Source organism: Amblyomma mixtum, chromosome 10, assembly GCF_055824585.1.
Source record: "Amblyomma mixtum isolate Tamu chromosome 10, ASM5582458v1, whole genome shotgun sequence".
Classification (NCBI taxonomy): Eukaryota; Metazoa; Arthropoda; class Arachnida; order Ixodida; family Ixodidae; genus Amblyomma; species Amblyomma mixtum.
In genome coordinates, this window is record NC_143021.1 from 163,819,393 (window position 1) to 163,834,606 (window position 15,214).

General features: G+C 53.8%; 1 protein-coding gene across 1 annotated transcript; it reads right to left on the reverse strand.

The window, feature by feature from the left end:
• Positions 1-2,799: 2,799 nt before the first annotated feature.
• LOC149327582 (uncharacterized) lies at positions 2,800-7,731 on the reverse strand. Its single transcript, XM_089563462.1, has 2 exons — positions 7,476-7,731; positions 2,800-4,217 (listed from the first exon to the last, which is right to left on the reverse strand). The coding sequence occupies exons 1-2, from the start codon at positions 7,729-7,731 to the stop codon at positions 2,800-2,802; spliced, it is 1,674 nt and encodes a 557-aa protein (XP_089419588.1).
• Between the last annotated feature and the right edge of the window lie 7,483 nt (positions 7,732-15,214).

Below are 15,214 nucleotides of genomic sequence, written 5' to 3' on the forward strand. Positions count from 1 at the left end.
CGCTGGCGGTGCCTGCTTTTTCTTCTTGTTTTTCTTGTTTCGCTTCTTCTCTCCCGTTGACTTTACTCCGGGAGATGAGGAGGCCGCGTTGACGTTTCCCTCGTGCGAGCCGGTGGCGTTATTGCCATGTCCCACGCCGCCATTTGCTCCGCCGGCGGTGGGATCTTTTCTGTTTCCAGGCTCTGACTTTTCGGATCGTCCATGTTGGGGGGGCTTGACACTGGCAAGATGAAGTCGACGGAATTTTGCCGTGCAATCTTTCGAGCCTGTGGGGTGGCCTAGTCCACAGATTGCACATGTCGGGTTGCACTCGTGTGGCGCAGGGCCATCCTGCGTCACAGTCACATTTTGGCCGCAAAGGCCACACTTAGACGAATTCGGCGTGGGGCAAGTATCCGTGCGGTGTCCCACAGTACCACACTTTACACAGGCGGGCACGGTTCGCTTGTATTCTCGGAGGGGGGTAAGTTCCCCGTTGTAGTGGACGTACCGCGGGACCACCTTTCCCACAAAGGTGATCACCGCGATGGATGATTTTCCAAGGCGGCGAATGCTTGCAATCTGCCCGCCTCGCCAGACAATTTGGGCGGTGAGCGTTGCGCTGGTTTCGTCGTCGGCGATGCCTCCTATGATGCCGCGGCATACGTCTCCAGTTTGTTTCAAATGCCCGTGTACGGGCAGGGTGCCTTTGCTTGTGGTCAAGCTGATTTCGCCGATCAGGCGATCGGCGAGGTGCGGATTTCGTACTCCTACAACGAGAAGATTCTGCTCCCAGGCGGGGACGATGTTGAGAATGTTCTCAGCAGCAGAGATGCCGAGGTGTGCGTTTAGAGCTTTGCCCAACTCACCACGTCGGAAGGTATTCCGTAGGTCGACGGTGACCCTGGGCTTGAGGATGACCACGTAATCTTCAGGATGCATCTGTGGCATAGGACGGGGCTTCCACAGACGCGACTGAGCTTGTTTTCTAAGTGATGAGGCAGGCCCGTGCGTGAGGCCTTGCTGCGTAGCTTGGGAGGCCGGCGATGTGGCAGCCTGCTTGTTGGAGCCGGCTCTGCCGCGCCGGTTGACGAGTTGGAAGAGCTCCTCGTGCTCGAAGCGCGCAGGTTCCGCAGGAGCTTCAGGTTGGGTAGCCGGAACAGTCGTCCAGGCCATTTCGGAAGGGTCGTAGCCCCTTAGAGGGGCTTGAGAAGCCATTTTGAGAAGTAGCGAGGGTGTCACCGCCGCGGGAGCGACGCAGCCGTTAGGCGCAGCGTCCACTCCTCGCGGCAAAGTGGAAATCGCCCCTAGCAATGCGAAAATTGGGCCCACCTTGTGAAATTTGGCGGCTCCAGAGTCCTGGTAATGTTAGGAATCCGCTCGCTCAAATTTTAAGAGAGGCCGAATTGATGCGCCCCAAGAATTAGCGACACTTGACGGAGCCGATATGGCATGCGTCCCTTCGCGTTCTCTCGCGGCCAGCGTCTCCAAATTGGTACAGACCGTCGGGTGTCACGAAAGCCGTTTTTTCGCGGTCTCGCTCGTCCACCTCGATCTGCCAATATCCGCTTTTCAGATCTAAGGAAGAGAAGAACCTGGCGTCCCGGAGTCGGTCAAGCGCATCATCGATCCTCGGGAGTGGGTATACGTCCTTTTTGGTAACATTATTCAGTTTCCTGTAATCAACACAGAATCGCAACGTGTTGTCTTTCTTTTTCACCAGGACCACCGGCAACGCCCACGGACATGTTGACGGCTGTATAACATCGTCTGCAAGCATTTCATCGACTAGCGTTCCAATAGCTTCACGCTCTTTGGGCGAAACGCGATATGGACGCTGACAAACTGGGGGCGTGGCCGAATTGGTGACAATGCGATGCTTGGCTACCGGCGTACGTCCGACCTTGGAGCTCGCCGCGAAGCAATCTTTAAAATCAAGTAGCAGCGACGACAGGAGGTTTTTCTGATGAGGTGACAACTCCGGGTTGATTTTAACCTTCTGAAGGGCGTTACTTGGTTCGGCGTCGTTGTGAAGATTCACCTCTACGGGGCACAGATTCGGCAACCTATCCACGTCGTCGAGGAAGGCGACGGCCGTTCCCTTGGCGAGGTGCTGAATTTCATTCGTGAAATTTGTCAGAAAAACTGTCGCACAGCCGTCATTCAGTTCGACAAGACCACGCGCGATAGCCACACCCTTCTCGAGCAACAGCGAAGGGTGACTGTCCGCAATACCTTAGTAGTCGTGAAACGAGTCGTTCCTCACTAACACCAGCACACTGGACCGTGGTGGCAGCATTACGTCGTCTTCGACTATACGCAGAGCGTTGACTCCCGGGCCTTCTGTGTCACTGTGCGCCACGGCTTGCTTCGTCGAAAATGTGACTCGCGCCTCGTGTAGATCGATCACAGCACCGTTTGCCTGTAGAAAGTCGAGGCCCAGGATCAAATCTCTCGAACACTCGCTCAAGACGACGAATTCACCCACGTAGACGCAACCGCGGATGCCGACTCGGGCTGTGCACCTTCCGGCCGGGCTAATGAGGTGTCCTCCAGCCGTGCGAATGCTAGGGCCCAACCATGGTGTAAAAACTTTGCTCAATTCCTGGGCAAGGGTGTGGCTCATCACTGAATAGTCAGCACCAGTATCAAGTAAAGCGATGGTGTAAGTTCCGTCGATCGTCACACACAAATCAGAAGTAGCGCGTCGGATGCTGTCGCTACCCTGCCCCTGTGAGGAATCAGCGTATCGGTATATCGGCGGCGGAGGATCTTCAGTTTTCCCGACAGCAGCGGCCTTGCCTCCGGAGACCGCTGGAATTAGTTTTCCCGACGTGGACTCGGAGAACGCCGCTCAGGATAGCCGGCATCTCGGCGAGGGCTTGGGGAACGGTAACGCAGCGGAGATGACGACCTAGGATCGTAGCGACCGTATGTCCCAGGCCTCTGACGGGCCGACAGATGAGCTTCAATTTCGAATGGGCGTTCGCCATTCCGTGGGCAAGGGTCGTCGGGCGCGAAACCACGCAGACCCACTCGGCGGTACGGGCAGGCCCTGTAAAGATGTCCCGCCTCACCACAGTGGTAGCAAAGGGGCCGCCGGTCCGGTGCACGCCACACATCACACTTCCGTGGCCGCTGGTAAGCTGGTCGAGCAGGCACACGAGAAAGACCAGACGGCTGCGCTGCGTGAGTCGCGGTATTCACGTCGTAGCCTGACGTTGGGGCCCGGCAGAGGATAGATGCATAGGTAGGCCTGACCTCAGTCTGTCTTGGGATCTCAGGCAGTTGTTGCCGCTGTGCTGCTAGGCGCATCTCGTCCCGGACAACTTCAGACAGCGATGTAACAGACGGCGCGCTGGGAGGCAGCTGGAGGGCTTGTAATTCCTCCCTGACGATCGACCTGATTAGGTCACGTAAAACGGCCGCATCACTCCCTAGCGGCATCGAAGAAACAGCGGGCCCAAGCGTGCTTATATCCCGATTGTATTGCCGGGCTCGTTGCAGGAGCGTCGTCGCCATGGTAGTCGCTTCCGTGAGGAATTCGGCAACAGTACGCGGTGGACTGCGCACAAGACCGGCGAAAAGCTCCTGCTTGACCCCGCGCATGAGGTGGCGAAGCTTCGTCTCCTCCGCCATGGATGGGTCAGCACGCTTGAAGAGGCGCGTCATGTCCTCTACATACATGCGGACGCTTTCGTTAGTCCGCTGGTTACGGGAGCGAAGCGCAGCTTCAGCTTTCTCCCGGCGGTCTGCGTTGGGGAATGTAGCTAGGAGATTTTGGCGAAGTGTCTCCCAGGTGGACAGGTTGCTCTCATGGTTCTCGCACCATGTCCTAGCGGAGTCCTCGAGCGCAAAGTACACGTTATGGAGCTTGCGGTCGTCGCTCCAGCCGTTGTAGCGGGCGACCCGCTCGAAGGTGTCTAACCACTCTTCCGCGTCTTCGTACACGTCGCCGTGAAAAGATGGCGGTGTTCGCGGCGTGTGGTAGAGGATGGGCGCCGGGGACCTGCTATCTGTGGCCATTTCCGGCGGGACCGTCGGTCGAGGCTGCGTCTTCCTCGTCGGGTTGGCAAGAGGCCCGAACTCAGGTGACTCACCGCGGAGGCGGCGGCTTGGGCGCTGATGGACCGGTGTAAGTTCCGTCTTTATGTCGTAGGCGTACGCAGGTCGGGAAGCGTACCCAGCACCTCCACCAGATGTGTAACAGTTGTTACACTGAAAAGGAACTGCAGCGGCTGAAGGAGGGCACCAGAGAAAACCGACCTACACTTCAGCGTCGTCTACTTCTACCCGCTGCGATCGCTTTCTTCTTCTATCTCCAATCCTCGTGTCAATATTATGTTGATCCGAGTGCGGAATCAGTGGGTTTGGAGAGCCCGCTCCCCAGCTCACCTTGATGCCGCCCTTCTGTTGTTTGTGCGGCGGCTGCTGCTGCTGCTGCCTCGGCTTGGCCGTTGACCGGTTGAGTGGCGGGAAAGAGTCATCTCTGGATCGGCTCTGGCTGCGATCTCGCTCGGTGCTACGGCCTCGGCTCGAGAAGCGGCCATGGTCCCGCTCCGAGCTAAGCCACCTGGGTCGGCGCTCTCGACTCAGGTTCTGGTTCCGCTGCTGCTGCTGCGGTTGTTGCTGCTGCGGCAGTTGCTGCTGCTGCTGTTGCTGCCATTGTTGTTGCCGGGACTGCCGGCCGCCGGTCGTGCTGCCCCGGAGCTCGTCAGTAGTCTTGAGGCGTCGACGGCACTCCCTGGTGACGTGGTCGCCTTCGCACACCATGCATTTGGCCTTGCACGGGTGGCCTTCTGGTGGGTCGTGTGTGCCGCACGTCCTGCAGAGCTTGGTGTTCGGCGTTGGATAGACGTCCGAACGATGGCCTTGCTCTCCGCACACGTAGGAGATCTACCTCGTAGGACGATATGGGTAGGTCTTGAATTCTCCGGAGCGGTAGATGACCCACTTTTCACTAGACGCGCCTTTGTTGATTCCAAACCATCGAGCTGGCATGGCGGAGTGGTTAGCGTGCTCGTCTCGTACTCCGGAGACCGTGATTCGATTCCCAACTCGACCAATTTTCTACTCGGTTTTAAGGCGAAAGCCTTTAATGGTTCATACTGCCGTGACCAAGACGTAAGACTGTTAGCAAATTTGCCCGCGTTTGAGATCGGTGGCTCAGTGGTTACGGCGCTAGGCTGCTGACACGAAAGACGCGGGTTCGATCCCTGCCGCGGGGGCCGAATTTCGATGAAGGCGAGATTCTAGAGGCCCGTGTGCTGTGCGACGTCAGTGCATGTTAAAGAACCCCAGGTGGTCGAAATTTCCGGAGCCCTTCACTACGGCGTCCCTCTATTGCGAAAGAACAATATGGCTTTCAGAAAGGGAAATCTACGGAAAAAGCTTTACTTCACATAAAGGATAAAATAATTAACAATATAGAAAACAGAATTTTTACACTTGGGCTATTCTTAGACTTTAGAAAAGCCTTCGACTCGGTCTGTCACAAAATTTTATTGCGCAAATTACAATTCTATGGGATACGAGGTTCCGCACTTAATCTTATTCAGAGCTACTTATCTTCCAGAGTACAATTCACAATGATTAACGACATACCTTCAAGCCACGGCCTTATACGCACTGGTGTGCCACAGGGCTCATTACTGGGTCCTATTCTATTCCTAGTTCACATAAATTACATTGTTAATATTCTTCCTTCCTCCGAAACAGTTTTATACGCTGACGACACAAATATTTTCTTTCATGACGCGAGTTTACAGGCAATAGAATATAGAGCAAATCTCTGGTTAGAAAACCTTACATTATGGTTGAGGACCAACAGGTTAGAACTAAACATCACGATGACGAAGTATGTAATATTCAGAGCTAAAAATGAAGTCATAGATGATGAGCCAATCATATTAGACAATTCAAATGTTTTACAACGAGTACAGTCAATAAAGCAGAACAGTGGGAGAGCCGGCTCTGCAGCGGCGATCTGGGTTGCCAACAAGGTCTGATCCAGCACGCCCAACGAGCAGCGAAGCTCAGCGGCGCCCTGGAATAGGGGCACCGACCCTGTGAGAAGAAGGAAGATGGACCTCTTCTTTCTCGTCTGCTACTAGCACCTTTCTAGAGCAATAAAAGTCTTTCCTACCTACCTGAAGATACCTTAACATTGTTGTACAGTTTTTCCTTTGTTTTTCTTTTAACATGCCAGCAAGTGTAATGGCGACTGCTACATTTATTTTATTTGTTTATTTTGTGTGTGTATATGCCGAATGCTGTTTGCTTACCCCCAGGGAGGAAGGCCCTCGTCAGGCACCACGCCTTTTGGCCTCCTTCCTGAAGTGTAAGAAACACACTTCAAATAAATACTTTTCAAACTTTTAAAACTTCCTGAGTTGCTTCGGGACATTAAGCCCCAATAAACCAAACCAAACAAACCAAACCAGATTGGTCGAAATGGTCGTGACGTCACGGCGCACGAATTCTGACGGGTGTCCACCGAAATATGAGAGACAGTTACTGCACAATTTCCTTTCCTCAACTACAATTTTCGACTGGTGTCCACCGAGATATGCGAGACAGTTACTGCGTAATTTCCTATTCTCACATACACTTTTCATTCTCTTCATTACGGCCCCCCTTTCTCTTCTTTCACTCGACATCCTCCCTTCCTGTACGGTGCGGTTCAGGCGTCCACTGAGGTTCCAGAGAATTACAGCGCCATTTACATTCCTCAAAAAGCGCTGCGTTCAAAGGGCAACGCATCGCGCCGAACAGGTGGTGGCGTTCTGCGGACTCCTTGGCAGCGCTACAACACGCTGTCGCGTTCGACTCCTAAAGGCAAAGATTAAGCGTCATTAATTGGCAGTTAATTAATGCACCAACAGAATGTGAAATGAACAATCGCGTAGCAGAAAGCAGCAATCGGGCTTTCGCCTTTCACCAGTTTAGCCGCTAAAGTTCTTAGTAATTTTTATTTATGTGGTCTGACTGGTTAATAACGCTAACTGGTTAAATAAATAAGCTCAGTCTCACTTACTTGGAGCATCACTGTACCATCTCTTTAATTGGTTGCACAGGGCCAATGTACCATTGGCCCCGTTTTAAATTTTCGCACTGTGACCTCAGCGACCATTTCCACAAGTTGAAGAGCGTGACATTTCTGTCAACTCCTGCTTACAACAATGAGGCATTAAAGGCATAATGTAATAAAACCTGATAAAACCCACCTTCCTTCCTTCCCTTACGGTGCCGTTCGGGTGTCCACCGAGACAAGCGAGCCAGATGCTGCGTCATTTCCTTTCCTCAGAAACCAAAAATGATGCGCGCGATACGCGCGAGCCACGATAAGAGAGCGAGTTTCTTGGCCACTCCCCCGTAGTGGGTATGTGCCATTTTATTTGAGGACAACCAGCCAACGAGTGCACAGGCAGAGCTGCTCTGGAAATAGACTGCTGACCACTGCCTACAGACACGTCAACGCAGATGTCATCGCCTACGTTCAATGGCTACAGTCGTCGTTCTAGGGAAGATGGCCACCCCGACGCTGGGGACGCCACGGGGATGCAGGCGACCGTGGGTGAAAGGGAGCTTCAACGAGAGCCGCCTTGCAGTGGAGACGAGCCAAGCAGACCGCAGCCTTCCGCGTCTGACGACGTCCCTCCAACCGTGAAGCGGGACGCGGTGAGCATCTGGTGGGCCTGCCTTGCCTCCGCCGTCCTGGTGGTGATCGTCGGCAACGCGGTTGATGTTCATCGCCCGACGACTGTCCGCGGACGGCCTCTCCTCATTGGAGACCGCGCGAAGTCCGGCCGCCCACGGGACCATCCGCAGATGTCATCGCGTACGTGGAACGGCTGCAGTCGTCGTCCGGTGGAAGATGTTCACCCCGACGCTGCGAACTCTACAGGAACGCAGGCGCCTGGGGATGAAACGGCGCTTCAATGACACCGGTCTGGCAGTGGAGACGAGCCCGGCAGGCCGCAGCCTTCCGCGCCTAACGGCGCTTCGACGACACTCGCCTGGCAGTGGAGACGAGCCCGGCAGGCCGCAGCCTTCCGCGCCTGACGGTGTCCTTCCAACGGTCAACTCGGACGCGGTGCGCATCTAGCGGGCCTGCGTTGCTTACGCCGTCCTGGTGATGATCGTGGCTACGTCATGCGTCGTCGGCACGCGGCTGATGTTCATCGCCCGGCGACTCTCCGCGGATGGCCTCGCCTCATTGGAGACCGCGCGAAGTCCGGCCGCCCACGGGACCATCCGCAGATGTCGTCGCGTACGTGGAACGGCTGCAGTCGTCGTTCGGTGGAAGATGGCCACCCCGACGCTGCGAACGCTACAGGAACGCAGGCGCCTGCGGATGAAACGGCGCTTCGATGACACCCGCCTGGCAGTGAAGACGAGCCCGGCAGGCCGCAGCCTTCCGCGCCTGACGGTGTCCTTCCAACGGTCAACTCGGACTCGGTGCGCATCTAGCGGGCCTGCGTTGCTTACGACGTCCTGGTGATGATCGTGGCTACGTCATGTGTCGTCGGCACGCGGCTGATGTTCATCGCCCGGCGACTGTCCGCGGCAGGCCTCGCCTCACTGGAGATCGAGTAAAATCCCGCCGCCCACGGGACCAACTGGGGAGCTCCGTTTATGTAACTGCCGGGCTGCCTCAGCGGTGTCGTGACAGGTGCAATGCTCTGGAGCCTCGGGAACGTAGTCGCTGTCAGTGCTAACGCTGCGTCCGTTGTGCTCAGCCGTGGCTTGTTACAAGGACGAACTGCTACTCTAAATGTACGTTAGTGAAATTATGTAGTAAAATATATGTTTCTGAATAAACGAATGATTACAAGGCGCGAACTTCAAGCTATGTGTGATTGCAACGCCTGGAAAAAGGCCTGCGTTAGACGACTGTTCTGCAGACCCCAGGCATGTTCTCCGCAATCTTGCAAAATATTTTAGCGCGAAAAACACGGACAGAAAGAGTAGACGACACGAGCGTTGACACGACACGACGCGACACGAGTCTACTCTTTCTGTCCGTGTTTTTCGCGCTAAAATATTTTGCAAGATGTATGTCAACCAAGTCGCCCAATATGCAGTAGTGTTAAATTACTTCTCCGCAATGTTTTGCATATTCTGTGGTGGGATGTGAAGAATTCTGCTTCTCCAGGGGCTCTGAAAAGCATAAACAATGCATCTTCTGCTTTGAAGGTGAGAGAGAGAGAGAGAAAACTTTATTATTAGAAAGGAATTCGAGGCACGCCCCTGGGTCTCCGCACGACCGCCTGTGCTTTCGAGTGATGATGTTCATAAGGTCCCTGACGTGTTTCATATTGTTTCGGTCTGAAATTATAAATTAAAGCAAAATGAGGATTGTTATGATATACCCACCTGATAATTAGCTGTGCACCTCAGAAAAAGTCTGGCCAATTATGCAACTGCGCAAGAACGCAGAAATGGCCCTAGGCCATTTAAAGTGCCAGAGTGCATTTAAGGTGTTTTCGTATATTTCAGCCCAGTTTTGGCAACCTGCAAGAGAAAATGACGAGGAGTCACTGTAACTACCAGCCCGTATACTCTGCGATGTCGGTGCACGTTAAAGAACCCCAGGTGGTTGAAATTTCCGTATATGGGACGCCGTAGTCGAGGGAGCGACGGAAATTTCAACGCACAATTTCAACCCTGCAAACGAACTTTTTGTGGATCGCGGCGGCATCCATGGCCAGACCGATAACGATGCTGGTCGTGTTCTTCTCGGTTGAGCAGCAGTGCCTCCCAGGAATTTCTACTTCTGTTCGGCTTTGCAAAGCTAAGGCAAGTCCACAGCATGAGCCGACTTAGAATTCAAAGTTTCATAACTGCCATCGAAGACACATAATACCTGAATTTTCCTGAAGTGCCATTGACAGTTCCTTTCTTGTTTGTTACTTTTTGTGTGTTTTGAACTTTATTGTGCTCACTTTGTACATTTTGTTGTATTCTGTTACCTTTGGTATTTTGCTTTTTGTTTTTCCCACTCCTGCCATAGCGCATATAACTGCGCTGCAGTATGTATAAATAAATAAATAAACAAGTCCGCAATTCCATCGCACTTCTTGCAGCGAGGTCTAAACACCTCGGAACGCCATTTGCTTGAAAGCAGCGGATTCGGAAATATTCCTGTTTTCAGTTTCCTACACGCTACCTCTCCTCTCTCAGAAATTTTCTTATGTACACTTGGGCACGAGTGAGGTTCCAGCCTGAAATGATTTCCTCATACGATTAAGCTCTTCACCGAAATGTAGGTGCTCCTGGCACAAGACGCGACTGGGATCCCGGACCTCGTGCCAGCGTGTGCGCGTTCTCGCTGCCTCGTAACTCGTAACCCTTGTCTCGTTGCCTCGTAACTATGTCCTACCAACTAGCCCAGCACGAAGTTTTGTTGCGTTAATTTCTGATTGCCGACTTAGAATCGTTGACAAAAATCAGGGGCACTTTGACTGTAAAGTGCGTAGAGGCGAAGGCGTTTTTCGCACTACAGTGGTGACTTCACTACTGGTTGACATCACACATAATTATTGACTATTTACTAATTAATGACTAATTACTGATTAATGACTAAATACTAATTAATGGCGCACAAGCTTCTCCTTTAGGAGTGGAACGCGACAGCGCGATGCAGCGCTACTATAGGAGTCCATGGAACGCGACCACGCGTTCGGCGCGACGCCTTGCCTTTTGAACGCAACGCTTTTGAAGCGAAAAGCTTCACTAGGCTAGTCAACACCGAGGCTAGCGTTGGCCCCGTCGTCAGAAAAAGCCACAGGTGCGCATGCGCGAACTGCGTGACGTCACGGTGGACACCCGAACCGAGCCGTAAGGGAAGGAAAATGAAAAGAAAATTGGTTTTAAGGAAAGGAAACGACACCTGTCCCTCTCATATCTCGGTGGATACCTTGAACCGCGCCGTAAGGGCCTTAAGGAAAATGAAATGAAACGAAAATTGGTTTTAAGGAAAAGAAATGCCTGTCTCTCATATCTTGGTGTACACCCGAAAGGAGTGACGTCACACGCTGCCCAAATAAATAAATAAAGAAAAGCAAACAGTGCGTGAGGAACCTCTCACATCTCGGTGGACACCCGAACCGCGCCTTATGGAAAGGAAAATGAAAAGAGAATTGGTTTTAAGGAAAGGAAACGACTCCTGCCTCTCTCATACCTCGGTGGATACCTGAACCTTGTACCACCTGTGGCGTACACAAATCTACTTTTCCACTACCTTTGGGAATGTTCTTCCCCTAAGGCAGTACCTCCCATCCCCAATCCCACTCATTCTTCCTGGGAGGCTGCTTTACGGACCGCTCAGCCTGCCGGCCAGAAATGGCTGGTGGATCGGTCTTTACGTGAAGCCCAAGCCCGTGGACTCCTGGACCAGTAGGGGACCACCCTGGAAGATTTTTTATTGCGAAAGCAATACTGCTCACAGTTTGAGCCCTTCAACGTAGAGCGGCGGTGGACACTTTTGACCTTTAGCTTGACCTTAGACATGACGTCATACTGCGAAAAACCAGGGTCCCAGCTCGGCTCGTCAGCGTAGAGCGGCGGTAGACACGGCGAGCGGTGAGCCTCTCGCTTCTCCCGCTATGAGCGCTGCGGTCGGAGTGACGTCATACCAGTTGTATAAACAGAGCTCCAGCTCGTGCGGGGAGGTGATGACGAAGCGCCGCTACGGCAGCTTATCTGTTTTATTGCGAAAGCAATACTGCTCGCAGTTTGAGCCCTTCAGCGTCGTCCCGGCGGTGTAACCACGTTTGACCTTTAGCAAGACCTCCGCTGCGACATCACGCCAGACGGAGAGAGACAGAGCCCCAACTCGTCTCGTCGCGGTCGTCCCAGCGTAAGCACGGTGCGCCGAGCAGTAGATGCGCGGCGCTGCCGCGAGGAGGCGCTCGCTGTGATGACGTCACGCAAGACGGAGAGAGACAGAGCCCCAACTCGTCTCGTCGATGTCGTCCCAGCGTAAGCACGGTGCGCCGAGCAGTAGTTGCGCGGCGCTGCCGCGAGGAGGCGCTCGCTGTGATGACGTCACGCAAGACGGAGAGAGAGCCCCAACTCGTCTCGTCGCTTAGACTTAGACAAACTTTATTATATCAGATAATCAGGACGGCGGCCTCGCCATCCCGTCCTTGTCAGACGGCCGAGATCCCTTGGGACCGGGCGGCTTCGAAGGCATATCTGATGGTCTCTTTTTGTTCTTGGAGGTCCTGGCTGCGTAGCAAAACCTCCCATGACTCCTTGCAATTCACTAAAGGTGTGGATTGGGCGCATGCCCACATCATATGGGCTAAGGTGGCTCGTTCTCCACAGGCCCTACATTTCCCGTCATTGAAGCCGGGCATGAACCTACTCAGCGTGGCTGGATTTGGAAAAGTGCCCACCTGCAACTGCCGCCATGCTACTTCCTCCTTCTTGCTCAGCTTCTTGTACTCGTTGCGGTCGTCCCAGCGTAACCACGGTGCGCCGAGCAGCAGCTGCGCGCCGCTGCCGCGAGGAGGCGCTCGCTATGAGGACGTCACGCCAGACGGAGATATATCGGGCTCCGACCCGGCTCGCCCATAGAACAGGCGTGGGGAGGTAGTGACGAATCGCGGCTACGGCCGCTTATGTTTTTTTCAGCGGACGCGGTTGTTGCTGCTACCCGCGTCTTTTTTTCTTTTCCTCTTTCCTCTGATCTTTTAACTCTGCTCTATCTGCACGTGGCAGCGGTGGTGGCTCGGCTTGAGCCAGTCGGCAGGCCCGTGCACTTTTCCTTTTCATCCTTCTCTCAGTCGCAACGAACCGTCGCAGTCGTCTCGGCGTAACCACGCTGCGCGTTTCAGCCAGGCCATGTCGTCCCACATGCACGAGGTAAGGCTGCAACGATTCGCTCAAGCTAGGAAACGACGGCGGGCTGAACAAACGGATGAAGTTGCTTTCGCAATTTCCGGGCTTAACCAAGCTGAGCCTCTGCCAATTTTTTTTGTGTGTAATAAAGTTGTTTCCATCCATCCAACCGCGCTGTAAGGGCCTTAAGAAAAATGAAATGAAATGAAAATTGCTTTTAAGGAAAGCAAATGCCTGTCTCTGATATCTTGGTCTACACCCGGGAGGAATGCACGCCACAGTACATGTCTCTAATGCAACCTTCTAAGACAGCGCCGTATTCACTACACGCGCGGCTCCTCCTCCGCCTTGCCGCAGCTTTTCGCTTCGAGATGTCTTCACTCCGACTCCGAGCCATGCGGACGCGCTTCGCATGGGCTCCGTAAATTATCACTACCACGGCGAAACGAAACAGCGCATTGACCCAAGACTGGTACCAGACGAGGCGGAACACCATCCGGATTCCGTGGATACCTATCGCTACCAGGCAAGTGGGTCCTCTGCCGAATATTCGACGGAAACATTTTTCGGACGCCGTGTTGACTGCTAGGCATAGCTGCGACCACGGCATCGACCGAGCCGGCTAGGCCTAACCGCGACGCCGGTGCCGAGTACGGTCACGCAAGATGATCCACGCCGTAGAAGGCGAAGCTGTAACGGAGGCAGAGCTTCAGGATGACGGATGGATCGCCGCCGCCCTCGCCGCGCAGAAGAAATACAGGAAAAATAGGCAAGCCACCAACGGAACGCCGGCAGCAGACGCTGACGGGCCGGGGCGTCTCTCTGATCACAGCAAGGCGTCCAAGGATGGAAACTCTGCTACACCAAAGCCGCGTCCGCCGCCTCTATTTCGAGGCAAACCACTGCCAAAACTCCCGCAAGACGACTACATAATCGTCGTACGACCATGAACGCCACTCGATCTGAAGACGGCATCCAGGTTGGAGATTGCTGAAGCCATCTGTACTGCGCTAAAACTGCCTCCAGCGGAGACAGTCCAGAATGATAGGTTCAGAGTGTATCCGTCGAACAACACTCTGACCATCTGCACGCCAAACATGCAACGTGCCGAAGCTTATAGTCGCCTGACATCTTTTCAGATGGCGGACCAGCTGTTTGAGGTTAAGTCCTACGTACCAAAGCCAGAGGATTCTGTCCGAGGTATCGTCTTCAACACTTACACGAGAGAAACGGACGAGGAGATCCTAGCGGAACTTCGCGCCCGAAATCCCGACACGGATATAATACACGCGCGAAGAATGGGGCAGACCAGGCACTTCTTCATCATATTTGCAGGAAATCACCTCCCAAGATCCATCAGATATCTGATGTTCGATGAACTCGTTTATCCATACCACGACAGAGCGGAAGCTTGCTTCAACTGTCGGAAGGTTGGACACCGCATGGACGTCTGCCCGCGAACCATTCCGCGAACTCTGCCGCAGATGTGGAGTCAACCACGCTCAGCCCAAGCAGGGAGAACAACATACGTGCATCTCCACTTGCATCATCTGCAGGGGCCATCACTTCACTGGCAGCCGCAACTGCAAGTTCCGCTTCCAAAAGCAAGTAAAAGAAGCCAACATGAAGAGGGCCAACAACAGTGAGGGCCAAAAAGAAACCGACGAGAGACAATCGCGATCCAGGAGCAAGCATCCACCAGGGGGACGCCACCGCAGCGGATCGTCATCCTTCCCTCCCTTAGGCAGCGACGCCTCGTCGGGAAGCGCCAGCAGATCCGCCAGCCGCAGCCGATATCGCGACCGCAGCGAAAGCCCGGGACGCAAGAGTGTGACCTGGCACACAGACCCCGAAACAGAAGCCCTTCAGAAATAGGTGAGGGAGCTTCAAATGCATAACCAGCGCTTGCAGTCCCAAATAGACGAGCTGAGGAAGCTAATAGGACAACATGCCGTAACTCCTTCTAATCAACCAAAATCCAACAAGGCAGTGCTACAGCAGTCTGCAACCACAAGTACTCCACCTGAACCCAAATCACCTTCCCCATCAGGCCCCTCAGTGACCAAACACACATCCCCTGCTCTTCCCAAGCAGGACGATAAGCTAGGAGATAAAGCTATGGACGTGGAGGTGGCATCTAGACTTAAAAGGCCGGCCAATTCGATGGCAGATACTCCTCTCACACCTCCCAAGAAAAAAACCGAAACGACGGTAGCAGATTTAGTCGCCAAAGTGGACCTCAGATTTGCCAAAGTAGAGGCCGACAGAAAGGCCGATCTAGAACGTCTAGATGCCAAATTCGCGGCTACACTGGCAGAATTCAAAAGTTTTATCATCGACGAAGTTAAGAAAGAAATGGCCAACCTAGCGGCCAGGATCACTACAC

Excerpts from the sequence above, each read along its gene's own strand:
- LOC149327582 (XM_089563462.1), bottom strand. The coding sequence starts at position 7,731 with ATGAACATCAACCGCGTTGCCGACGATCACCACCAGGACGGCGGAGGC. Across the intron at positions 4,218-7,475 it reads GACGACTGTAGCCATTGAAC|CCGCTGCAGTTCCTTTTCAG; the intron begins GTAGGCGATGAC and ends GCCCTCCTTCAG.